Source organism: Coenobita brevimanus, chromosome 75 (genome assembly GCF_032717465.1).
Source record: "Coenobita brevimanus isolate Jiangsu-jjx chromosome 75, ASM3271746v2, whole genome shotgun sequence".
Taxonomy (NCBI): domain Eukaryota; kingdom Metazoa; phylum Arthropoda; class Malacostraca; order Decapoda; family Coenobitidae; genus Coenobita; species Coenobita brevimanus.
Window position 1 is genome coordinate 3,215,597 of NC_137028.1, and position 27,367 is coordinate 3,242,963.

At 40.9% G+C, this 27,367-nt stretch overlaps 1 protein-coding gene across 1 annotated transcript in view; it reads right to left on the reverse strand.

The window, feature by feature from the left end:
* LOC145408021 (dynein axonemal heavy chain 7-like) overlaps positions 1-27,367 on the reverse strand; it is a 152,696-nt gene that overhangs the window by 21,824 nt on the left and 103,505 nt on the right. The window contains exons 47-59 of the mRNA XM_080278821.1: positions 27,061-27,238; positions 21,479-21,571; positions 19,990-20,125; positions 19,231-19,385; positions 16,602-16,832; positions 16,151-16,367; positions 15,160-15,295; positions 14,113-14,292; positions 11,586-11,845; positions 8,938-9,130; positions 3,054-3,213; positions 2,461-2,666; positions 1,202-1,342 (exon numbers count right to left, since the gene is read on the reverse strand). Coding sequence (XP_080134947.1) covers positions 1,202-1,342; positions 2,461-2,666; positions 3,054-3,213; positions 8,938-9,130; positions 11,586-11,845; positions 14,113-14,292; positions 15,160-15,295; positions 16,151-16,367; positions 16,602-16,832; positions 19,231-19,385; positions 19,990-20,125; positions 21,479-21,571; positions 27,061-27,238 — 2,286 coding nt within the window. The remainder of the gene's footprint in view (positions 1-1,201; positions 1,343-2,460; positions 2,667-3,053; positions 3,214-8,937; positions 9,131-11,585; positions 11,846-14,112; positions 14,293-15,159; positions 15,296-16,150; positions 16,368-16,601; positions 16,833-19,230; positions 19,386-19,989; positions 20,126-21,478; positions 21,572-27,060; positions 27,239-27,367) is intronic.

Here is a 27,367-nt window from a genome sequence, read left to right on the forward strand (position 1 = left end):
CAAGCGCAAGCCAACTGGGTGCAAGCATACTTTATAGTAAGCGACACTGGTTCAACCACAGCACCCCTTGTGTCCGCCAATGCAGTACGTGGCCGGGTGAACACTCCCAAAGTTTATTACCCTGGCGGGGCGCGAACCCTGGTTCACCCGTGTACGAATCACACACTCTACCACCGTACCACAAAGGCTTCATATATATATATATATATATATATATATATATATATATATATATACTGTATATATATATATATATATATATATATATATATATATGTATATATATATATATATATATATATATATATATATATATATATATATATATATATATTTTCTTCATTGTATAAGTTGTTCGAGATATATCATAACTGACAGCATTTCATCCTATGAAGTTGATGCACCTGTACTGTACCAGCATTTTCTGTGAGCCACTGAAAGTGCTGAAGCATACAATGGGTTTACCAAATAAAAAGGAACATATATAGTACACCACCTCTGTAGGATCATGTGGGGAGCACCTTCATGTATTACCAGGTTGATAGTATATACTGTACAAGACTTCTTTTACTTTATTCATTTATCATCCAAAGGTCAAGAGTGAGAGTAATCTATTATAACGTGATTGACTAATAAGACTGAAATTCATAAGCAGTGCATTAAGAACAGATGCCAATACTTTTTTTTTTTTTTTTTTAATCTGACCTCCCAATCCCTACTCATAAAACTTATTATTATTATTATTTTTTCAAATGTATGTGTCATGTAACATTAGAAAACATGCAGTCACAAAAGATTGAATGATGCCTAGACCCACCAAGTTTATTATCACAGTATTTTGTCTTTTCTTCCCAGTAGCAAACACCAGTGCAACTGATATCTGCATCATATGACACATTAGTTCCCCAATACAGCATTCATCTTCTCTCTTTCCATGCTGCTGTATTTTTTACTTACTTCTTTTTAAAGAGTCAGTCATTACCATACCAAATAGTTTCTTTATACCTTCACACCCAGGAACTAAACATTTAAGTTCAAGTCAGCAACAAAAGTTGCTGCATGGTAATGTTTATCTAATCTTGTGACTACCAACCAAAAAGCCCTGAAGTTTTGATGCAAATGTAAGCTGATGATATTTTGAAAAGTCCTGTAGCTCAAGATCTGTTATGTGTGATCCCAGTAGTGTAGGAAGAATGATCACCTAAGGACATGGAGTGCGATGAGCAGAGCAAAGGGGAGCCTGTGTGAAGTAGCCAGTCCACGCTGCACAGCTTCATGCACCCGGTTCACCAGACTCTCCTGAAGCAGACTTAAACGCCGCTCCACTACAGAGCTCTTCCCTCTAAAAAATGTATGCAGTATATGGCGGCAGATACACAAATTTAAAGTGACAGTACATCATTAAAATAAAAGCAAGCTTACAGAACCAAAATCACCATATAGGCTTAATTTGCAACTTTGAATGTGGGGATGAGGGAAAGAGCAGGAGAGGTGGGTGGGATGATGATCAGAAGGAAGGTGGATGTACGCTTTATGCTGGAGAAGCACTGGAAGCAGGATTTAGGAGAGTGGAGATTTTGTTGGCTGTGAGGTAGGTTGAAAAGCGATAAATGTGAACAGGATGAATGGGAATTAGTGCCAAGGGATTTAATTGTGATTGCAAAATGTGAAGTGAGAGAATTAATAAGACAAGGAGGAGAAAGACCCAAGACCTAAAGCACATGAACACAACACTGGAGGATCATATTAACAGCTGGGCAACATGAGAGTCGCTTCTGAGTATGTGGATGAGGAGATTTTGTAGCAAGATATTGGTGTCCATGATAGGACCAAGATCATGCTACAGTGGTATGGTCACCATATCTAAAGAAACACATTAATAAAATAGAAAAGGTACAGATGATGACCACAAGGATGATGCTAAGCTTGAAACAGCTGTTGTATGAGGAGAAGATAAGAGAAATTACAGTTATCAACCTTAAGTGAGAGAGGAGGAAAGAGATTTGATTATGATGTTTAAAGACTTATGAAGACTGGAAAAAGTGGGCAGGGAGGATCTTTTTGTGAAATATGATGGATGAAGAGGACATGAATATAACTGGAGGAAGCATAAATGTCTAAATGATGCATAAAGGTGTTGTTCCTAAACAAAACAAAACAAAAAAAAACTAAAAACAAAGGAACAATTTGCAAGGGAAGGTGATATGAGCAAAGAACATCAGTGGCTAAAACCGCACCAGATAACTGTAGATATGGAGACAGGCAACACAAATTAAGTTCCAATCCTGTATTTTACTACTACAACTATTTACATTTATATAAATACACACACACAAAAAAAAAAAGAAAAAAGAAAAGGCAGCAAAGCAATATGACTAGTATATTTAACAGTTTCACTGTAGGATTATTTGATAGTACAATACCCTGTGGCAAATAAGACAAAACCATGTCATCACTTACGTGGACTCGATAACTGATATGTAGAGGTTTATGTACCAGCTGAGTGAGAACTGGTACATGTGTGAAATTGATGAGAGAGAGGCAAGTGTGATGTAGAGTGAAGCAGCAGGCTTGGATACTGCTTCATACTGACTGCAGCACTCCAGAAGTGCTGCCTCTGTCTCCAAGCACTGCTCCTGCTTTCGTTTGATTTCGTTGGACATTTGCTGGTGAAAGAGTAGTGTTATAGAGGTCTCAAAACAGTTAGTGTGTGAAGTATCTTTTATTTCTGTTTGTATCATGCACCTATAGGCTGTTAATTACAAGGTAGGTTAGAGTAGCTCATACATTACTGATTTAGTAGCATCCAGACAATATACTTTTTCTTTATTGCACACACACACACACACACACACACACACACACACACACACACACACACACACACACACACACACACACACACACACACACACACACACACACACACACACACACACACACACACACACACACACACACACACACACACACACACACACACACACACACACACACAAAATATGCAGTTTACATGTAAGCCACCATTTATATACACAGAATCCAGTCCTTACTTTAGTTTCTTGTAATATCAAGATGGCTTCTTCAGATTCCAAAATGTTCCCCTGCACTGATGAAAGTGTGTGCAATATACATTCCTCTGTTTCTTGTAAGGCTCGCTGATGAGAGGATGTTGTTAACACCAGCTTCTGGCGCTCATCTTCCAGTTCTGGCCTATATGAATGGAACAAAGTAAATAATAACAAGAACCAGCTACATAACATTCTGTAGACTGTCAATAATAATGCTCATTTGTACATTTACTTCCAATTTATAATTATCATCAAACTCTTAACTTAATTATCCGGCACATAATTTGAGTAGAGTGGGTCATTACTGTTGCTGTTGATCACCCCCAGTCTGTCTGGCCCAGCAGACTCATCAGCCACAGGCAAGCAACTGCCCCTCCAGGTCCATCCCATGCAGTGAACTGATGTTTCCCTGTGAGTGACTCCACCTCACCATAGTGAGACACAGGAAAAGATATAAAGCCTTGGTTCCTGGGTGATGCTGTATGTACATACATCTCCACCCAGTTAAGAGGATAACCATAGTAGACTCCACTTCACCCCATGATATGGTTATATGGTTGCTGCCCAGTGTTGTAAAGGGCTTCCTAGGTTGCAGGAAACTATTAGACTTGTCACTCAGTAATGAGCCAACTGATGTGAAAAGTAGAGTAATAAATAGCAAGGAAGGAAAGAGGTAGGAAGAATGGAGGGCAAACAGAATAACAAAGATGAAGGAAGAACTAGGCAGCACTACATCAGGTGAGTGCATGACAGTTGCATTTGCATGCTTGCACACACACATGAGAAACAATCAACAGAGTACTGTAATTAAGAAACTGGGTCAAACATCTATTTACGTATCAATCAAGTCTTTAAAATTCTGGACTCCTTTCCACACCTAAGTGCATTCACACCATCATCCACATCATCATCTTAAGTCTAATCCCAACTTTGAGATGGGGCAAGGTAGGATCCATAAAGAAAAAAAAAAGTACTAATAGGAGAACTGTTAAAACATGGGGCTCATCTCTCAACATACAAAGTCTGTTCAGAAAGTATTTGAACGTAGGCTCTAAAATAATAAATAGGTGACCTGTTGAGCTAGGACACTTATCCTCCTCAAAGTAGGCCCCTTCTGACTTGATACATGTAGCTCAGCATTCTTTCCAGTGCCTGAATCATTTTCCAAAGTAGGTTTTCAGTATCTCCTGCAGATGCCTCATCACATTCGTCATGATCTCTTCTCTCATCTCAAATCGGGGACCCTTCAGCAGAGTTTTGAGCTTGGGTAATAACCAAAATTCACACGAAGCCATGTCTGGTGAGTAGGGAGCCTGCTGGACCTGTGGGATGTTGTGCTCGGCCAAAAATTCCTGAATCAGTTGAGAAAAATAGGCAGGGGTGTTGTCATGATGCAGATTCCAACTTGCCACTTTCCAAAGGTCTGGTCTCTTCCATCACACTGCATCATGAAGATGACGGATAACATCAAGGTGGTAATATTTGTTGACAGTCTTACCTTGTGGTGCATAATTGTGACGCATGAGACCATGGTAGTAAAAAAAACTGTTAACTTGCATTTCACCTTGCTGCAGACCTGCCATGCTTTTTTTTGGCTGAGGTGACTCTGCATGCGTCCACTGAGGTGACTGCTTTGGTTTCTGGGTCGTACCGATACACCCAAGTCTAATCTCCAGTGATAACAGTCTTCAGAAAGTTTGGATCGCGATTTGCATATTCAACATGTCTTGAGCAACATTCATCAGCAGAGCTTGTTGTTCATGTGAAAGGAACTTTGGAACAAACTTTGTGGCAACTCTTCGCATGCCCAAATCTATCTGTCTATCTATTGCCAGATGTCTTAATCCCATAAGGGGTGGCCACAAACAAATCACCTCCATGTCGCCCTGTACCCCGCCATTTCACTGCCCTGATTCCATCTCACACACCCCTCTCTCTTATACCTGTCCACTCCATCCCTCCATCTCATTCTTGGCCTCCTCCTCCCTCTCCCCCACTCCACCTCACTCATGTACACACTCCTCATCAGTCTCTCACTCTCCATCCTCTCCACATGGCCAAACCATCTCATTGTGTATTTCCTAATGCTTCTTATCACATCCACACCACAATGCTCTTTCACTTCTTCATTTGCCAGTCAGTCTCTCCATGTGACTCCACATCCTCCTCTCAAATAACTCATTTCCACTGCTTTCACTCTTGACTTGTGTCCCTCCAACAGGGTCCAAGCTTCATGTAGAGGTGTGCGGTATATAGGAGGACTACTGGGCCTTGAAAGCAGGCTGTGAAGCCTATGCCCAGAGTTGGACACATAAAAAAAAAAAAAAAAAAAAAACTTCCATGCTCACTTCCCTGTTTCTCATCACTGCTTTTAAAGAACCAGCACCTTTCTTCCTTGTACCCTTTCAAGCACTTCACCATCTAAACTTATTCATCACACTACCCAGGTACTTAAATGCACTCACATTTTCCATTTCCCCCTCATCCAGCCTCACTGTACATTCAGTGACTTCATTTCTCTTGAAGACCATAACTTTACTCTTCCCTATATTCACCTTTCAATTCTATTTCTTACACAATCTTCCAAACTCATTTACCAAGCCTTGCAGCTCCCCTTTGTCTTCACCTAACAACACAGTATCATCTGCAAACAAAGTACAGGGAATTTGCATACACTGCCCTCTCTCATTAGGGCTGCTTCAACATCCACAGCCTAACAACACAGTATCATCTGCAAACAACAGTACAGGGAGTTTGCAAACACTGCCCTCTTTCATTAGGAGTGCTTCAACATCCACTACCTAACAACACAGTATCATCTGCAAACAACAGTACAGGGAGTTTCCAAGCACTGCCCTCTCTCATTAGGGCTGCTTCAACATCCACTGCCCTATTTTGTATATCTTTCATAACCCCATCCATATACAGATTGAACAACCATGGAGACATGACACATCCTGGTTTCAATCCAACCTTCAAGTAGAAAAGTTCACTCAGTTCACTGTCCACACATACTGCAGCCTTATCACCCCCATACATACTCCTCATGGGATTCAACAACTTCCCATTTACTCCATATATTCTTAATACTTTCCACAATCCTTGTCTATCCACCCTGTCATATGCTTTCTCCAAATCCATGAAGGCCACACACAACGCCTTTCCCTTCTCTAGAAACTTTTCCGTTGAAGATCTAAGAATGAGTATCTGATTTACACATCCTCTTCCCTTCCTAAAACCTCCCTGTTCTTCTCCAACTAATTCCTCTGTTATTTCCCTGACTCTGCCAATAAGTATCCTACCATATACTTTTCCGTTTACACTAAGAAGACAAATGCCCCTTTGATTACCACACACTTCTTTTTCCCCTTTTCCTTTGTGCGGGGAGTAATTATATGTGACTTCCAATCCTTTGGGACTTTACCTTCCTCCCAGGCCAATCTGCACATTTTCCACATCCATTCTACTAATATCTCTCCCCCATGCCTCAACATTTCACCACATTTTCCATCAAATCCTAGGGCTTTCCCCATTTTGACTTTATTGCTTCCACAACTTCCCCCCTGCTTGGGCAGCCACCTTGTCAGTGTGGGGGGCTTGCAAGCCCTTGTGATCCCACAAGCCTGCCTGTGGATGTAATGACATCTGGCAGGGTCTCCCATGTGGGTGGGGTTGTGGATGAGTCTGACTGAGTGCTGCCCGAAACATAGGTTACCCATATGGGTCATCGGTGCTGCCTTCCAGAGGGGTCGCCTTGGTGCTGTCCTGAGTTGGTTGGTTGGGTGACTGAGCTGGGGGGTGTTGGAGAAGGGGGTCTTTGCACTGGTGGGAGCAAACATTCCCATCACGGAGTGTCCTTTTTGGGTCACCCTCTGGGGCGAGGTACCCCACTTCCATCAGACCACACTTGGTCCCCTCACTCCCTGGTGAGCGGTTTCTCTTGGCTCCTGGTGCCCTTTTACATCTCACATATGTACATCTGGATACATTAAACACTTCCATAGCCACTCATGTGGTCGGTGACCAGCCGTAAGAGTCACTATCACCTGGTTACTCTCTGGCTGGCAATCCTTTACCCTCTGGGCCATCTGCCAAAACTGCGAATCCAGATGTCCCTTATACTGTATCGAGCTGTTATCTGGTGTCTTTGTGAAACACTGTCATACAAAATACATGGTACTAAAAATGGCTGATGGTACTTCTCTCTGTAACCTGAACTGTTTTCAGATTCACAACAGTTTAGTTACAGCATGTGGATTTACCCCCAAGGTGTCCTTGCAGGGTGATGGTTCTCTGTTGCTAGAGGCCAGGAATGAAGAGGAGAGCTCACACATCCAGTCCCTTACTATGGTTATCGGTTATCCAGTGTCTGCCTCTCATCACTTGGCCTTAAATCAGTCCCATGGGGTTATGTAGTTTAGCTGGGGTCATTTAGATTCTTTAGTAGGCAAGTTGGTTAACACACTGGAATTTTATAAGAAGTTATAGATCTCTGAACGCGCAGCTCTGAATGCGCGGAACCCTAGGGTAACAGTTTACCTGTGAATATGGAGGGGTTACTGTTCAGTACAGTACACATTTATCATGTACTGGGCAATAGCTATCTGCTGTAAACAGCAATTGAAATACTGTACCGTATGCGATGCATGCCTTGTCCATCTAGCTGCTAGGAAGGAGAATCTGACTGAGGCAGAGAGGTTATTTCAATGTATTTTAAGTATCTGGTTAATCATAGTACACAATCATTGTGCTTCTCTTTCCTACCTGAGTGATTAGGTATACAGTCACAGTGTGGATGCATTATTTTTGCAAGCACAGTGGACTCGCACAGTGCGTGAGTGGATGGTCTCTCCACGACCTCGCGCATTGTGATTTCACATACTGTGAATACATAATCTTATGGGAAAAGTAACATATGGACAGGACCCCCTCAACCCTTGATATTATATTTAACCTTAGAGATATAATAAAGGGAAAAAAATTTAAGACATATACTACAGTTATAGGGAAAATAACAAAAATATGGGCAGTCACATTAAAAACAGTAGACGACAGGCCTGATGGACTTGAATAGCAGGGGTTCCAAGGTGCGGTAACACACTTAGAGTCACGAATGTCCCCGCCACACCGGCCACACCACGTGTGTTTAATGGTTGCCAGTGTTGTATTATTCCAGGCTTTGACGAAGATATGCAGCAGCAGTCATTATGGTGGGGGTTGCAGGTATGCAAGGTGGAGCAGGTGAGTCAGGTAGGGCAGTGGAGGTGGAAGGGATGGCGGTGGGCAAGTCAGAGGAGGTGGTGAGGGGAGGATCCTCCATCTCCTCCTCACTACTGCTCACATTTTTGGCAATTTCCTTCATTTTTTCTTGTTTGTCTGTTTCATTCCTCATCTTGTTATGAACATATTTGCAGTATAACATGTTGGCATTCGCAAAATAACTGTTATTCAAGTGAATCCAAACATTATTATAGAAACTGGGTATCTATTCTAACGTACCTTTATTACCAAAAACCTTATTGTCAAAGTCGTTATTTGCGGGATCTTACTGTAGACTCTTCTTGAGCACCTTCCCCACGAGTCTCTAACATCACAATGGGTGCATTGTGCGGGGGGGGGGGTTGCATAGTCTGGGAAAATAGCTGTTTGGGGCCACTCCTTGCTTCTGCCTCGCGTATTGTGGTCTAAACTCACGCATTCAGAGTTTTATGGTTATGGTTTTTGGTCACTCTGTACTATGCTATTCGCATACTGTGATCACACGTACTGTGCGAGCCCACTATACTAAGTACTTTAGGGGTCATTACTGTTTAGTATACTGTTCTGTACTTTTTACTTTACTTGAGGTTCCAGTTACCAAACTTACCTCTCTTTTTTAACCAGAATTTGTCTTAAGTGGTCATGGAGGCCTTCAACAGTCACTGTAAAATTGACAACTGTGAGCGAAGCCACAGTTTCAAGGGAGATGTGAGGTCTAGGCTGTCGGGTAGCCATGTAGAGCCGAAATTTGTTGTTAAACTGCAATGTCAGTCCACCAGCACTTACCACCTGCATTCCTCCTGGAAAAAAAAAAAAAAAGGCTCAATAACAATCAGACATGGGGCCAATTACTGGACTCTTAATATTCAGTACTCTGTACTTAGTGTAACTTAGGTCTCGCTTGTTGCAATACAAACACTTGGTTACGCAGCTCAAGTATGCAGGGTGGTCCACATATAATGTTCCTCTTTTAATCCACCAGGCAATTTCTCATAAGTTGCAGGGATGCCTCAAGCAGTGTTATCAGTGTTTATCCTGCATCATATATTCAGTTTCTACTCGCACTACCACATCCATGCCCACACTGGCAGACTGTGCCATTTCCACAACATGTTACCTCCAGGAGAGTTTCTAGTAGAGTGCTCATTACAAACCATCCTGTTTTACTACTGTATTTCTTTTGCATTCAGGGTTCACCACCTGTTTGTATAGGAGTCTTACCTCTCTCACTCACTCCTTTTCTTTTTTTTACATTGAGCAGTGTGTTATAAACAATAATTACAGTAAATTAATTTTTCTTTAAGGAAAAGTACTTCATTGTAGTAGTTAATGCATCATGCATTCCATAGATCTGACCATTTTTCAGTCCTTTACTTCCACGATATATTCTAAGAGACATGAATTTTAACCCCTTTGCACACAATGACTCAAAACTAGTCAAAACGGTGTTTGTCTGAAGAGGAACCGATGACACACAATGACGCACTTATCAGTGTTGGTCTGAAGGGATGCCAATTAGGCAATTCTGGACAAAAATATTCACCAAAAATTATGTTTTAGCATTAAATGCGTCAATATTTGGTGTGTCATAGGGAAGGGTATCTATTCCCAGGCCAACATTCTCAAATAGCCGTCATTCTCCCGGTTCTCAGTTCGGGGGGGAGGGGGTGCACAATTTTTGGCAATTTACTTGAAAACTTTTGGTCGTACCAGAATTCCGACAACACCACGTGAAAGCTCATGAACTTCTGTGTCTAGACATAAGCTTAGCTCTTGCACTATGCAGGCAAAATTTTGTGGTAGTGTGTAGGGCAGTTATTTTCACTGTTGAACAACAGTATTCTCACCTCATTTCGGTACTTTCACAGTACTTTTACTCATCAGTTTTGTGTGTTTTTATTAGCTTATCGTATAGTATAAACATAAGGGAGGATGATGGTATACAATTTATACCATTATAACCAATTTCTGGGCAACTAAAATACAGAGGAATGTTTTCTTTTGTGCACGGGTCCAGCCTGCCTTCATGGCATTTTCTCTGATCATGTCACACACACTTACAGAAAACTTATGGTGCACGAGGGAAGTAAGGGAATACAGTATTAAAAATACTGTATACTTACACAAGGATGGGGTTCCAGTGTCCCAAACCATAACATTAAATGATTTAACAGTAAACAAATGTGTTAATGTACAGCGTAACATACATTCAGTGATATCAGTGCTGACTTTTGAGAGATACTGTTATCTAACCAAAGTCTAAGACTGAACTAAGTCATGAGCAGTAAAACACCTTATACTGTACTGCCACTGTAAACCACTGCAGATGAATACCAGTCATAAAACAAACAGGTACCAAATGAAAACAGATACAGTTACATGATCATAAAGTTTCCAGGCCAAGCTGCACAAACATTTACTCCCATTAAAGCCTCTGTTTTATGTACATTATCTATCTATCATCCAATCATTTACTGTCCCATCAGGAGCATGGAGGCTCAGGGCTACCCTACTTAGTCCTGGCTTTTAAGGTTTAGGGTGATCAGTCACTTCCTTGAATGGCATTAAATCAGCAAACAACCACAACCTGACTTTTAAGGTTTAGGGTGACCCGTCACTTCCCGGAATGGCATTAAATCAGCAAACAACCCCAACCTTCTCTTGAATGAAAACGCTTATGGGTTCATGCCCAGTGACAGTGTCGTACATCTATTGACCACCAAGCTTCTATTTTGCTGTGTGGTTGCCACTCAGCATAGTAAACAGTTTCCTTGGCTGCAAGAAACCATTTGATTTGTTGCTCACTCTAGAATTACTCAAAAGTTGCTCTGTACTGAATGAGTGGTTGATGGGCACTCCCATCTACAGCAGTACACCTTATCCTCAGCTCTCTGAGTTTGGGATAATTTCCATCATCATTTGTAATGCTTGTGTGGTATGAAAAGTGACTTGAAGCCTTTTCCTAAAAGATGCCTCCAGAGGTTGACATCCCTCTTCATATTTGTCAGTGCATGGATTTGCTTGTGGGGTGGAGCCAATCATTCTAAAGAATTGGAGGGTAAATCAATTAATGTATGAAGAATTATACTGTGCACTCTGCTAATGATCTCATATTTTCTTACTTTCCTCAGGATCCTACCCACCTCACTTGTATTGGTAAAAAAAAAAAAAATAAATAATTAATAAGTACTGTAATAGTTAAAAAGGCAATGACACTTAAATAATTTATCTTAAACCATATACATCCATGCCCACCTTCCTCTGTGATGGTGCGAGTGATGATATTGGCAAGTAAAAGTGGTGGATCTCCTGAAAGGTCCAACAAGAGGAGTGGTCTGCCCCGTGGGACACAGCGTGTAAGAGCATCTTCAAGTACAGTAACTGGAGCACCACCTGAAGTCCGAGGAAAAGACTTGTCAAAGTCCTGTTCCCATACCACCTCCACATTATTGGCTGCCTCATGCTGCTGCAGCCAGTGAGTTCCCTGGTCATCGGGATCTACAAGCAGTGGCCATCTGTTCAAACATAATAACTGATAGAATAACAAAGATACATCAGTTTATATTTAGAATAACAAAGATACATCAATTTAAATTTCCTCTAAGGTATGCTCATGGCAGCACAAACTATTTATATCCTTGTTAATCTTATGGTAATGTTTAGAATCCAAAGGAGTAAAAATCGAAAGCAAACAGCAACAGACCTGTTGGTCCATTCAAGGACCAGATGTCAAAGTTTGCATATGTTTACACAAAATAAACCATCCATTAAAATGTTTCTTCATTGTACTTGAACTTACACACAGTGTTATCACCTGTATCATAAAATCACAGTTTTGACATGGCAACACTGATGCCATATTTTTCTATAAACAGCTTTTGAAAAAAAGTATAAGCCTATGCTACAGTGAGTTTTACATGGATATAATCAGTAAAACTGAACAATTAAAATGTCTTTCAAAATGAGGGTGGGAGTTGATGTAGAAATAATGCTTCATACAAGTGACTCTGCACTTAGTAACAATCCAAATTAATTCCTGTACTCCAGGACACAATCTGGTATGCTGGGGGGCAACCATACACCCAGAAAATGAATGCCAGGTCATCTAGTTGTTATGATGTACTACTACTTATGAACTATTAGTTAGTTGATCTGGGAGCAGGGCAGTGAAATGGCAGGGGAGACATGGAAGTGATTTGTTTGTGGCCACCCCTTGCGGGATTATGGTGTCTGGCAATAGATAGATAATTAAAGTTTGTTGTTGTTGTTGCTGAACCCCTGTTTGTCTGGCCAAGCAGACCCATCAACCACAGTTATACAACTGCTTTTGTGGGCCAATCCTACAGGTATGGAAAAGTATATGCACTAAGAAAGGGTCCAACACCTCATGTGGTATACAGCATCTAATCATGGTTAGACCAGGGTTCTTCCCAAGGATATGTACTGGAAAGTATGAGGAGGTTTGGCTTCCAAGTTGATGCCACAGCTACTCCACCCAGGGTGCACAGCACAAACACATGTAAGCTCCTTGTCAGTGTCTATTTAGAGGTTTGGAGTGTAGGATAATTCTTTTGAAGAACTGGCACTTTTGAGAAACAAAGGATCAAACATTATTATTATTACTACTATTATTATTATTACCACCCTCCCCTAGGGTGGGAAAGGAGGTCTGGATGATGATAGTTGTTATGATGTACTACTACTTATGAACTATTAGTTAGTTGATCTGGGAGCAGGGCAGTGAAATGGCAGGGGAGACATGGAAGTGATTTGTTTGTGGCCACCCCTTGCGGGATTATGGTGTCTGGCAATAGATAGATAATTAAAGTTTGTTGTTGTTGTTGCTGAACCCCTGTTTGTCTGGCCAAGCAGACCCATCAACCACAGTTATACAACTGCTTTTGTGGGCCAATCCTACAGGTATGGAAAAGTATATGCACTAAGAAAGGGTCCAACACCTCATGTGGTATACAGCATCTAATCATGGTTAGACTAGGGTTCTTCCCAAGGATATGTACTGGAAAGTATGAGGAGGTTTGGCTTCCAAGTTGATGCCACAGCTACTCCACCCAGGATGCACAGCACAAACACATGTAAGCTCCTTGTCAGTGTCTATTTAGAGGTTTGGAGTGTAGGATAATTCTTTTGAAGAACTGGCACTTTTGAGAAACAAAGGATCAAACATTATTATTATTACTACTATTATTATTATTACCATCCTCCCCTAGGGTGGGAAAGGAGGTCTGGATGATGATAATGATGATTATTAACCATATAACCAAATTATGACACCTGGTGGTTTGATGGGTAATTAAGGTGCTCCAATCAGATTGGGCCAGTGTAGGTTTATATCCAAGGGATGGTTGGGGCTTATTGCTCACATAATACCACTCAGGGATGGTCACTCTCTTAAATGTCAGGACCAACTTGCCTAGCCCCAGTTTCCAGCGCTCCTTATGGGGCGACATAGGACTGGATGATGGGTGGATAGGTGGATTATTCTCTATCTATCTATTGCCAGACACCATAATCCCATTAGGGGTGGCCACTTGACTTTGAGTTATTGGTTTTACTTATTAGTCATTATTATGACACCCAGCACATGTTCAGTTGCATGAGTGATTAGTCACCCTTGCCTGAATGTATGAGTAATATGTAGTCCAGCATGGGTCTTTACACTCCTGATGATGCAGTACAGAAATGGATGAAAGACTACATTTCACTGATAATGTTGGACTTTTGATGAATAACCACAAATAAAAAGACCAGAGGTGCAACTCACTTGACAGTGTGCTTGATAATGGTAGCATTCTGAAGTGAGAAGGCATCAGTAGGAAGACCCTCCAGACCCCAGGCACGGATATGAAGTGGTGGGGTTAAAGTGGCCACCAAATTGAATGGTTCAGTCACCTCCAGTTCCATTTTCCTCACTGCTGCACACCACTGACACATCAACTCATTCCTGTCACAAGTACAGTGAAACTGACTAACATTTACAACAGCAAATACCTACAAGCATTCGGTTAACAAGTACAGTCAAACTGAGCTTACATGGGCATGACAAACAGAGACATCCAAGACAAGCCCCAGCTGCATACAAGACACACACACACACACACACACACACACACACACACACACACACACACACACACACACACACACACACACACACACACACACACACACACACACACACACACACACACACACACACACACACACACACACACACACACACACACACACACACACACACACACACACACACACACACACACACACACACACACACACACACACACACACACACACACACACACACACACACACACACACACACACACACACACACACACACACACACACACACACACACACACACACACACACACACACACACACACACACACACACACACACACACACACACACACACACACACACACACACACACACACACACACACACACACACACACACACACACACACACACACACACACACACACACACACACACACACACACACACACACACACACACACACACACACACACACACACACACACACACACACACACACACACACACACACACACACACACACACACACACACACACACACACACACACACACACACACACCAAAAAGGGGCCAAATGCATATAATACCCTGCACAGTGGGTAAACTGAGACACGGTTATCTCCAGTGTATGTTATCCAATAAAAACAGTCAGCATGACCAGGAGAGAAGAGATGAACATCAATAGAGTGTATAAATGTTGCCAGTGATATGAAAGAATATTGCCTGGGAATGAACAACTTACCTGACTTGAGGAAGGTGGGGTGGAAGGTAGGCAAGGGAGGCTGAGGCAAGAAGAGTGTCACCAGGCAGCCTCACCAGGTCCCTATTTGCAGCCTCAGCAGCTGCCTCCCAGCGAGTCTGCTCTCCACCTAAACCACCTGAAAACACACCATCATATATATATATATATATATATATATAGGTGGGGGCACTCACCATCCACTCACTCGATGTAGTGCTGCTCTCCAGTGTCTGCCCTCTCCTCTCCTCCATCCTTCTTTCCTTCCATCCTTCTCTGTCTTTCTGTCTTTATTCTTTCCTCGTCCTTCTGCCTACGGGTGACCTTACACTCCCTCTTCTGTCTTTCTTTCCTTCATTCTTTCCTCTTCCTTCTGCCAGTGGGTGACTCTACACTGAGTGACAAGCCAAATGGCTTCCTGTACACCAGGAAACCATTTACCATGCCGGGTGGTAACCATATAACCAAATTTTGTCACCAGGTGGTTTAGTGGGTAATTACGGCACTTCAATTGGATTGAGCCAGTGAAGGTTTATATCCATGGGGTGGTTGGGGTTTATTGCTCACGTAATGCCACTCAGGGATGAGTAAGGCTGGTCACTCTCTTTTAAATGTCAAGTCCAACTTGCCTAGCCCTGGGCTCCTACGCTTCTCATGCAGCAATGTTGGATTGGATGATGGATGGATATATATATATATATATATATATATATATATATATATGACAACTGAACTCATGTTGATGTAATATTATCTTCCTAAAAAATTATACACAAATTGCCTCTTGAAGTAAGTTCAAGTCATGGGAAACAGTAAAACTTTCTGTATAAATTTTTCATTTAATTTTGAAAAACTAAGTTTCAACACTCTTTTTCTACTCCAGCTGTACTGCACCCACACCAACCATTAAGCCTGTGTACTGGTTAGTGGCAAGAGAGTTGTGTTTCATTAGGTTTTGGAATGACCTATTCATGAAACTTGAAAAACCACTTACTTATAAGCTTTCTGGCTCTATGGAGCTTCAGAGAACATAGTTTCTGCTCTGCTTCGAGATTCTCTTTTTCTCGGCATGAGAGTGAGAATCGTTTCTGTAACACTTCCAATTTTTCCTCAAGTTCTCTGAGTTGTCCACGTTTCTCCTCCACCACTGACATAAGAGCAGCTACCTCTCCTTCTGCCTCAGCCAAACGCTCCCTCTTTGGTGCCACAATCTAATGTATAATATGAATGTTAACAATAAAGTCTAGCCAACTCACATAGATTAAAAATTACTACCAGGACATTGTTCACATCACAAGACCACATATGATACAGAAAATAATATCCTGTGGAAAAATAAACTCCATGTATTGTACAGTAACAGATGTCCCAAGCAAAAATAAAATATACTGTCTGCAGTGTATAATAATCCATAGTGTTCAAATGATATTACTTTTAAACATCACCTTTGCAATGGCGTTGTATGAAGACATTGCACGAACCCACTTGCAAAGACCCTCAGCTGCACTGGAGGCCTTGGCTACAGATGCTGGATCAAACTCAGGGAGGCGGACATATTCTTTGTTAATTTTGTCCATGAGGGTATCCGGAATATTATCCTTGTCATAGTCTCTTAGCTGCTGCAGGAAGCTCATGTCTCCCAGTAGACGTTTGCTGGGACCCCAGTAGTCGTAAGTCTAGATGAGTTATATAGGAATTAGAAATGAAACGGTACAGTGTGGTACAAATTATGTCTCATCATTCTTAGAAAAGTAAATGGATTTTGCAAGGCCGCAATACCCATTATTCTCTCATACTGTGAGAGATAGACACTTCTGATAGAAAGGAGAGGTCCCTTCTTCTGACACATTCCAGACCAGGGAGACAAACACAGGACATCATGGTTGTCATTATTATCATCCCCACCACCACCACCATCATCATCATCATCATCATCATCATCATTATCATCATCATTATCATCATCATCATCATCATCATCATCATCATTATCATCATCATCATCATCATCATCATCATCATCATCATCATCATCATCATCATCATCATCATCATCATCATCATCATCATCATCATCATCATTATCATCATCAACATCATCATTATCATCATCATCATCATCATCATCATCATCATCATCATCATCATCATCATCATCATCATCATCATCATCATCATCATCATCCAGTCCCTCACTGCCCCATCAGGAGCATAAGGACCCAGGACCAGGCTGCTTAGTCCAGACATTTAAAGCAACAATGATAAATCACTGCAGTGTGTAGTATCACTTTACCACTTTAACATCATTGAAAGCTACACACAGCAAAAAACATCGGAGGGCAACAACTTTACCTTAAGATGATTGAGGCAGGGAACAAGCATACCCCCTCCACTGGTGATAAAGAGGCATCACATGGTTCATGTGACTGACTGATGGACATCAAAATGAGGTAGTTCAGCCACCAAAACATGTGACAGCATCAACTCTATTTTAAGCCCTACCACCACATCAAGAGCACTCACCACTGGCAGGGTCAAAGGCAAGAAGTAACAGTACTTGAGCCAACTAAAGGTGAGTAATAAACACTTGCCATGATAAGATCTGGCACTCAGATGCTCTGATTTCAGCAGGGGGGTCAAACAGAGATATTTAATTGCAAATTTTGAGGTGAGATTTCTGTTTTTTATGGCACTAAGCGGAGCCATTTATATCTCTTGCCTCAGCTTCCTTCATCTGAGGTATATTCCTTCAATCTCTTCTAAATGCAGGTAGTAGTCAAGGGGAAGAGATACTTCTAACCACAAATTTCCATTGAGAAAAAGAAGAGAGAGAAAAAGGCAGACCATCCAGTACTACATAATACAGTAACCTCTCAAATAACACGAGGGTTAGGTTCCTGGAGAGGTCGCGTTAGTCAAAAACGTGTTTTTTAAACATAATTTTCCCATAAGAAACAATGGTAACATTGGGGGTTACGTTCCTGGACTCTGGGAAAGTCTACCCATTTGGGGAGTTATGCTACTCTAAACTTAAAAGCAACAGTATTAATTTGAAGGAAAATCCACGTAAAAAGCAAAAACAGTATATCTGGGGAGAAATAAACAACATTTGAGCCCTAGTTGGGCCGAAGCCTTGTTTGCTTCTCCCCAAATACATACTGTTTTCATTTTTTACATCGGTTTTCTTTCAATTCTACTTCATTCACGGCATTGTGAAAGTTTCTCAACATTATTAACGCATAAGTAGGTCATAAAAACACTATAGTAAAAGCAACATTTTCATTACAGTAAGTAGGTCACAAACAATAACACCACACAGCCTCGCTTCATCTATGCATCACTCGTCGTCTATTGCTGTCCCTCCTCACCCCGCTACCCCACCTCCCGCCGCTCCCCATCCTAAATTTGTTGTCCCTCCTCACTCTGCTGTCCTTCCTCTTCCTCTTCCTCTGACTCCTGTGCAACTGGTGATGAAGATAACTCTCTTAAGTTTTCTGTCTTATTCATAAAGAACTGCTCTATCTTGGTCTGAGTGGTTTTCTTCTTTCTGTTCTGCAGCATCAAGGTGTAACAATTTAGATCTGCCATCACTTTCCTGGCCAAATTTTGTCCGAAAATGAGCCAAATTGCACAGAATGGGGCCAAACTTCATTTTCGAATATTATAGTTTGAATAAAAGCAGTTTAAGCAACAGACAAATAAAAAATTGTATTTATGCATAAACTGCCACACACGGTCTACCAGCTCGGGACTGTCCAAGGCGCACGCGGCTAATTTGAAACCATCGCGTACGTGTAAAGTCGTGTTAAATCGAGAAACCCTTGTTAGTTAAACATATCTTCTTAAATATTTGCTCATGTTAAAACAAAAATGCGTTTTTTAAACACATGTTAGTTGAGAGATTACTGTATTCTATGATCTATGCAATCTACTTAATATCTAGGACGTCTCAGCACACTGCAAACTAAATATATGCACAAAGAAAGACCTGCTACACACAACAACACCTGATAGTACAGCAGGTAGCTAAACCGCCTAAGACAACAGCTGACATATGAATGCAATGAAACATACGACTTTGACACTGCTGCCCTTCTGTCGATCTGGTTTTATCTCCAGCATGACGCAGACAGCAGCCATAACAAGCTTGATTGCATGAGGTGGGTTTTTCATGCTCTTTACTACTGTGATGTCAGCTGGCTTCAAGGTATTCAGTGCCTCCACTGCCTCTGTCATTTACAAATGAAAGAAGGATTACTTTTTAAAAAGTACATAAATAAACAAATAAATTTAGAAGATAAATGTTAAAACAAGGAAAGCTATTTCACAGTTACATCATCTAAAAGGCTTGTAAAGGGCTCCAGTCCATTTGCCTATAACACAACATTTTGGTCCCAGCCTCACATTATGTCACACACAACACACCATCATCTGCATGCATAAGATTTGAGATGCTTCACCCTTCATCATTCATTACCATCCTCAGCTCTCTCTCCAGAACTCAGAATTTAATCTTTCTCAGTACCACATCCAGACTTACACGTAAATTGAACTGGCATGGAGACATCATGCATCCTTGTCTTGCTCCAACACTGATGCTGAAGCAGTCATTTAGTCATCCACCTACTTTTACTCATGCTACACTAGCATCAAACTCTATGCCATTCAAAAGCTTTCCATCCACACCATACATTTGGAAAACCCTACATAAACATCCTCTGTTCACTTTATTTTCTACATTATGGTATACAGTTTTGTAAAGGTATACTAATATATTTTGCAGTACAGAGGATAGGTAGTGTCCAAGTACAATATAATAAATGTGCTGCTCACCATGTAGCGCAGGAAGTGCACGGTTGAGCTCCACTTGGCACTCTTCCTGCAGCACCCTAGCATGAGAGGCATGCACCTCTGCCTCTGCCTCCTCTGCCGCCACCAGCTGCCTCCTGGCCTCAACTTCTCGAGATTCCTGTCTCCAACATTGGCAGTATGAAGAGAATTACAGTACTTGTATTCAGTATAGCAGTATGAAGAGAAATAGATCTCAAAATAGGCAGTGTGAAGAGAAGTACATCTCTTCAAAATGGGCAATGTGAAGAGAAGTACATCTCTGAGAAGGGAAAAAAAAAAATCCCACTATAAATGCAAACTACAGGGATCAATCACAGTTAAACTGGACATGATTTCAACTTCATGAGAGCATTTCAGTAAAAAAAAAAAAAAAAAAAAAAAGGCAGAAATGGAACATACTGACAGTTCTTCCAGCTGCATTCAGTGAAGAATGACTCTACCTCCAACTTACAGAAGGTCAGAGAGAGCACCAGGACATTGTATCTAGTGTGTAAATTACTCCACTGCAATGTCCACCTGAAGCAGCATGACAGATGTGAAGTAGCAGAACTAAAGGACATTATCTCACCTCCAGAGAAGACCGTTTTAATCAAAGAGCAGTGATAAGAAACAGGGAAGTGAGTATGGAAGTGAAAAAGTTACTACATGACAGTATTGTGATACCAACTCTGACATATGGAAGTGAAGCTTGGACCTTTTTGAAGGGACACAGGTCAAGAGTGAGAGCAGTGGAAATGAGTTAAGTGAATTATTTGAGAGGAGCATGTGGAGTCACGTGGAGAGAGACTGACAAATGAGGAAGTGAAGGAGCACTGTGGTGTGGATGTGGATGTGATAGGAAGCGTTAGGAGAAACACACTGAGGTGGTTTGGCCATGTGGAGAGGATGGTCAGTGAGAGACTGACGAGGAGAGTGTATGTGAGTGAGGTGGAGGAGGAGAGAGGAAAGGGGATGCCAGGGGTGGAATGGAGTGGAGAGGTATTTGAGAGAGGGGGGTGTGAGCTGGGAGCAGGGCAGTGAAATGGTGGGGGACAGGGCAACGTGGAGGTGATTTGTTTGTGGCCACCCCTTATGGGATTAAGGCATCTGGTAATAGATAGATAGATAGACAGAATGACAAGGTGTCAACAGAGAATATTCATAATGGTACTGTTAATATTAACTACTGTGGACACAAAGAAGCTGTGAAACCTTGCCTCATATCAAACATGGTTATTTATGTGGTCACAGCAATATGGTATTCTACATATGGAAGAAGATTTGGATATCATGGTACTCTTTGTGACCATACATCACCCATACAGTTATGCCTCTCAGGGGTAATGATAGCCAGTCACTTACTGTATCTTGTAAAAAAAACATAAAAATAAAAAATAACAATAATCTTGATGGGGGGGGGGGAACAGGGATTCATGTTTATAACCACACATTCATCAGTGATAATGCCTAAAATATTGTTTAAAGAATTTACCTGTTCAATGAGCTCCATCATTTTAGATACATCCTGAGTTGCTTCTTCAATCTGAGGACCAAGAGATGCCAACATCTCTTGCATTACTGAAATCTAAACAAAGCATGAAAGTCAGTTACTGTATAAATGAATATGGAGGAACTCATGATCAATACTATTATGAAACAGGTACAAGTTTGAATAAAGTAATTCAAGTGAGTAATTGTACTAAAATGACAAACTTCCATGCATGCATACCAGTGCACACACACACACACACACACACACACACAGCCGGAGAGAGCGGACGTCCGAGGCATCGCTCCTAACCTTGAGTAGTTTCAGGAATTTTGTCTGCCCTGTCTCCTAGGGTCTTTCTTTAAATTTAAAATAATGAAAGTTAGTAGACTACCATAAATGTAAAGATTTGTTGGCAATAATATACATGAATGTTTGTGGCTTATTCGGTAACAGCTGTTTAGGTACTTTACATTAAACATGGCCGAAAACGTAAACAATGAGGGAATGGAATTTCAAGGTTTTGATGCTAATACTAATGTCATGGACCTGGTGAAAACATTAATTATGAGGATTAGTGAACTCGAAAAAAAAGTAGAGAATCTAGTGATAAAGGATGTATCAGGAAATACGGAAACCACCATACAGAGTCTAATCCAGTCCAATGAAACAGCCAATGAAGAGATTAGGAATTTGAAGAGGGAAAATGTTGAACTGAGGAGGAAACTTGAAGAGAGTACTAATAAAACGGAGAAGGTGAGTAATGTATTAGAAGAACATAAGGCAAAGTGGGCACACGTAGAAGAAGAACAGAAAGAAGTGGTCAGCTTAAGAGAGATCATCCAGGAAGAAAGGGAAATGAACAAGAAAGAAATGGAAGAAAATGTAGTGAAAATACTGAAGAAAAAAGAGAAAATAGTGAGAGAAACTGTAGAAAGGAACAGATGTGTGGTAGTATTTGGAAACAGGGAAGAGGAAGAAAAGGTTAGGTTCGCAAGACTCGAGAGAGACACGAAAATGGTGAGAGGAATATTAGGCAAGATTGACCCCGAAGGAGACAAGTGGGTAAAAGAAATTGAGGAAGTAAGGAGGATAGGGCCTTATAAGAAAGGGGAAACAAGACCAATGAGAGTCAAGTTTACGTCAGAAAGTGTAATAAATGAGATACTTAAAGTGACCTGGAAATTAAGCAAAGAGGCGGGGATGGAAAATATTATAATAAGAAAAGATCTGAATGAAGAAGAAAGAGAAGTTTTAAAATCATTAAAGGAAGAAGTAAAGGAAAAAAATGATAAGAGGACAGAGGAAGAACGTAATACTTTTTTTTGGAGAGTATTGGATATGAAAGTAAGGAAATGGTATTTAAGGAAATAAAAGTGAAGGAAACTAGGGGGGATGGTTGTGAAAGATCAGAAGTTGAGGAAGTGGTACGGACAGAGAGTAGGAGAGAAGAGGGTACTAATAATGTCAAAAATAATTTGAAGGTGATATATACTAATGTTGATGGTTTCATATCGACAAGGATCGAAATTAATGATTTCTTGAGAGAACATGAACCTGATGTCATGTGCTTTGTAGAGACCAAATTAAGAGAAGATATTGATGTTCATTTGGGAGATGGTAAATACAAACTGTGGAGAAAGACAGAAAAGAAAAAAAGGGAGGAGGAGTGATGATAGCAGTGAAGAACAACATAAATGTAGATACTGTGGAAATGGGAGAAGGCAGGGCTGAAGTGATGTATATGAAATTAGAAACTGGAGAGAATGTTAAGAGAGATATGGCGGTAGTGTATGTTCCCCCAAAGACGAGAGCATGGAAGGATGACGAATACCATGAGATGTTGTCAGATATGGCTAGCTACTTGCAAAAAATAATTGAGAAAAGCAATAATATAATTATGGTGGGTGACTTTAATTGTAAAGAGGTGAACTGGGAGGAATGGTACTCGGGAGGCGGCGAGGATTCGTGGGGCACTATGTTATTAAATATAATAATGAATAATGTGATGACGCAATGGGTCAAAGAAGAGACACGGTTTCGAGGTGAGGACACACCAGCAAGGTTAGATTTACTGTTCACCAAAGAACCCGATGTAATAGAATCATTGGAATATCTCTGTCCTTTGGGAAAAAGTGATCACGTGGTCATTGAGTTCCAGATGTTAATAGGAAACGTCGAGCCAAGAGACGAGCTTCATAGACAGGAAGATACAACTTTGGCAAAGCAAATTTTACAGGCTTGAGAAACTTTTTTTTTGAAAAATGCGGATTGGAGAAAATTCAGAGAAACAAGAGAGATACAGAGGAAGTGGGATATCTTTCTAGACCTCTATAATTTGGGAGTGGAAAAATTTGTACCAAGAGTAAGAGGGAAAGAAAACAGGAAAAAGGAGTGGTTTAATAGAAGGTGTATGATAGCCAAAAAAGAGAGAGATAAGGCGTGGAACAATTGGAGAAAGAGAGGTAATGACAGAACAAAGGAAGAATATAAAAGAACAAGAAACGAATACACAAGAATACGTAGGGAAGAAGAAAGGAATTTTGAAAAAGGTATAATTGACAAATGCAAGGATGAACCCAAATTGTTTTATAGATTTGTCAATGGTAAACTGAAACAAAAGGAAGGAATCACCAAGCTGAAAGTAGATGGAGAGGTCTTTAAGGATGCAGCAATGCAAGCAGAAATAATGAACAAACGTTTCCAGTCAGTTTTCACTAAAGAAAAGGAGCTTGTGGAAGGGGAGGGAGTGATTAGAAATGTTCCGGTGATGAAAGATATAAAAGTGGAGGTGCAGGAAGTGTATATATTACTGGAAACTCAAGATGTAAGGAAAGCCCCAGGACCTGATGGAATTTCTAATTGGGTACTGAAGGAATGCAGAGAACAACTGGCAGATAAAATTCATAGCTTAATTGTATGCTCACTGGAAGAGGGGAAAGTGCCAAAAGAATGGAAGAGGGCAAATGTGCTACCAATTTACAAGGGAGGAAACAGGGAAGAACCCCTGAATTATAGACCAGTGTCTCTAACCAGCATGGTCGCAAAATTGTGTGAGAGAATCCTGAGAGACAGATGGATAAAATATCTGGAAGAGATGAATATTTTGGCTGAATGTCAGTTTGGATTCAGAAGTGGAAGGTCATGTGTTTCAAACTTGTTGAGCTTTTACTCAAGAGTGATTGATGTGGTACAGGAGAGAGATGGTTGGGTGGATTGTGTGTACTTAGACTTAGAGAAGGCCTTTGACAAGGTACCTCATAAGAGTCTAATGTGGAAACTAGAATATATAGGAGGACTAAAGGGGAAACTTCTGGAATGGATGAGAGACTTTTTGAGAGACAGACAAATGAGGACAGTAATAAAGGAAAAGATGTCTGGATGGAGGGAAGTAACAAGTGGAGTCCCTCAAGGCTCAGTGTTGGCGCCAGTAATGTTCCTGATTTACGTAAATGATATGGTAGATGGAGTGAACAGTTATGCGAGTCTGTTTGCTGATGATGTAAAGATCTTGAGGAAGATAGAGGTTGAGGAGGATTGTAAAATACTGCAGGAGGATTTGGATAGGATACACAATTGGAGCCAGACGTGGGAAATGAAATTTAATGTAAAGAAATGTAAAATATTGGAAATGGGTAAAAGTACCAGGAGACCATCACTGAATTATTTTTTGGGTAATGAATTAATCACAAAAAGGAGAGAAGAGAAAGATTTGGGAGTGCTGGTCCAAGATAGTTTGTCACCAGAAAAGCACATTAACAAGATAGTTGGAGAGACTTATAAGCTCTTGACTAACATAAGAGTAGCATTTCATTATATGGATGAGGAAATGATGAAAAAAATTGATAGTGGCCATGATCCGCCCCAGGTTAGAATATGCAGCGGTAGTGTGGTGCCCACACAAAAAGAAAGGTATAAACAAGATTGAGAGAATACAAAGAACAGCAACCAAGATGGTCCCCAGTCTGACAGACCTGTCATACAGAGAGAGGCTGGAAAAACTGGATTTGCCTTCGTTAGAGGAAAGGAGAAAGAGGGGAGACATGATTGCGGTGTTCAGGACCATGGTGGGAGTAGATAAAATTGACAAAGAAGATCTGTTTGTATGGGATAAGAGAGCAACAAGAGGACATGGAATGAAATTGAAAAAGTCAAGCTGCTTGAAGGATATCAAGAAATATAGCTTTCCTTACAGAAGTATAGACTTATGGAATAGCCTGGACAAAGAGATCGTCCAGTCTAAAAACTTAAACGAGTTTAAAGTTAAATTCGACTTATTGAGAAACAGCGACGGAAACCCACGAGCATAGTACATTCCGTGTATATCACAATTAGGTATATTCTTAAATATTTGGAACGACTTAGACAGAGAGGTGGTGCATGAGAAAAACATTCATGTGTGTAAAGGTAGACTTGATAAATGTGGACATGGAGACAGGACAACACGAGCATCGCTCAATTCCTGTATACTACAAATAGGTAAATACAAATAGGTAAATACACACACACACCATTGCGCTTTACGAGCATTGCTGTATATCCGAATGAACACAAAGATGAGAATTTTATGTCACAGTTCTGAAATAAACTATTAATTCTTCCAAAACCTACTGCCTAACATATTCATATATTTAATGGCCTCTCAGGATTAATTACCTGTAAAGACATTCCTAACTCAATGCTGGGATTAGTTCACCCAAAACCATATTGTTCAGAGATTTAACCCCTGCCACACTCATCACCTGATATGAGGCGATATGTAGGCCACCTCTGGCCACACTGATCGCCCCACATGAGATGATGTTTCTCTGCGCCATAATTTCAGGCACAAGGAAGCGTCAGTGGTTTCCATGGGAACGTTGAGTCACCCTCTACACCATCAGAGCTGTTGCCAAGCTCTGCCACACCGCAGTTGCCAAATACCACATATTAAGTAATTCAGTTCTCGTTTGTAGCCCAGCAATAGCAGATTCATGCCATTCTACCTCCCATGTTGCTGGCGACTTACTACCGACCTCACACCCACCCAAGAGGTGTAAATTACGAAAAGTTGGGGGTGATGAAGAGTTCGAGCTCAGAAACACTTGATCTGATGACAAAAAATAAATTTAATGTTAAAAAGTCTGAAAAGATGACTCAGGGAAGGTAATCAGGTTGATAAGAATTAGTGCGGCGGGGTTAATGTCAGCTGAAGACTTTATAACATTAGCTCAATGAGAATACATACCCAGAGGTATAGAGGCTGGCCCTCTTGGGGTACTTTCACCTTCACAGTCATTTTCAACTTAAAGTACCATACATAACCATCTACAACATCACAAATGCTACAATACATCAGTGTAGATAGATTAGCATGCATTAAACATGGGTAGATCATTATACTGTACTGTCAAAATGCATCAAGTGGATGACACTTTGGCATGGGAAATGATCTTCATTTGAGCATTAATGGTAAACAAGCCCTGTATGACTTCAGCTTACTCCTACAAGGTCACTGAACAACGAGATACAGAAGATTTATCAATATGATAAGACAGTGTTCCAATGAAAAAAAGACTGATATTGTAGTTCAATTTAAAGCCTACCTGTGATGCAGCAAAAGCTAGCTTGTCAAGACCAGAGAGATACTTCTTCTTAAGAGAGGATGTCTGGGCTTGGCGAGTTGTAAAGAGTCCTCGGAACTCCTGCAGAAGGTGGAGATAAGAAGTGGGAGTCACCAGTGGACACCACTTGCCTGTGGATGTCAGCTTCTCCGCTACTTGTCTGTAAACACAAAATATATGTCTCTTGAGCTGCAAGCTCTTACATACACTCCTTTAATCCTTTAATTTTTGTGTGTCTCTAAATCAGTATAAACAGTTTGCTGCTAACCAGAATGAAAATGAAACAAAA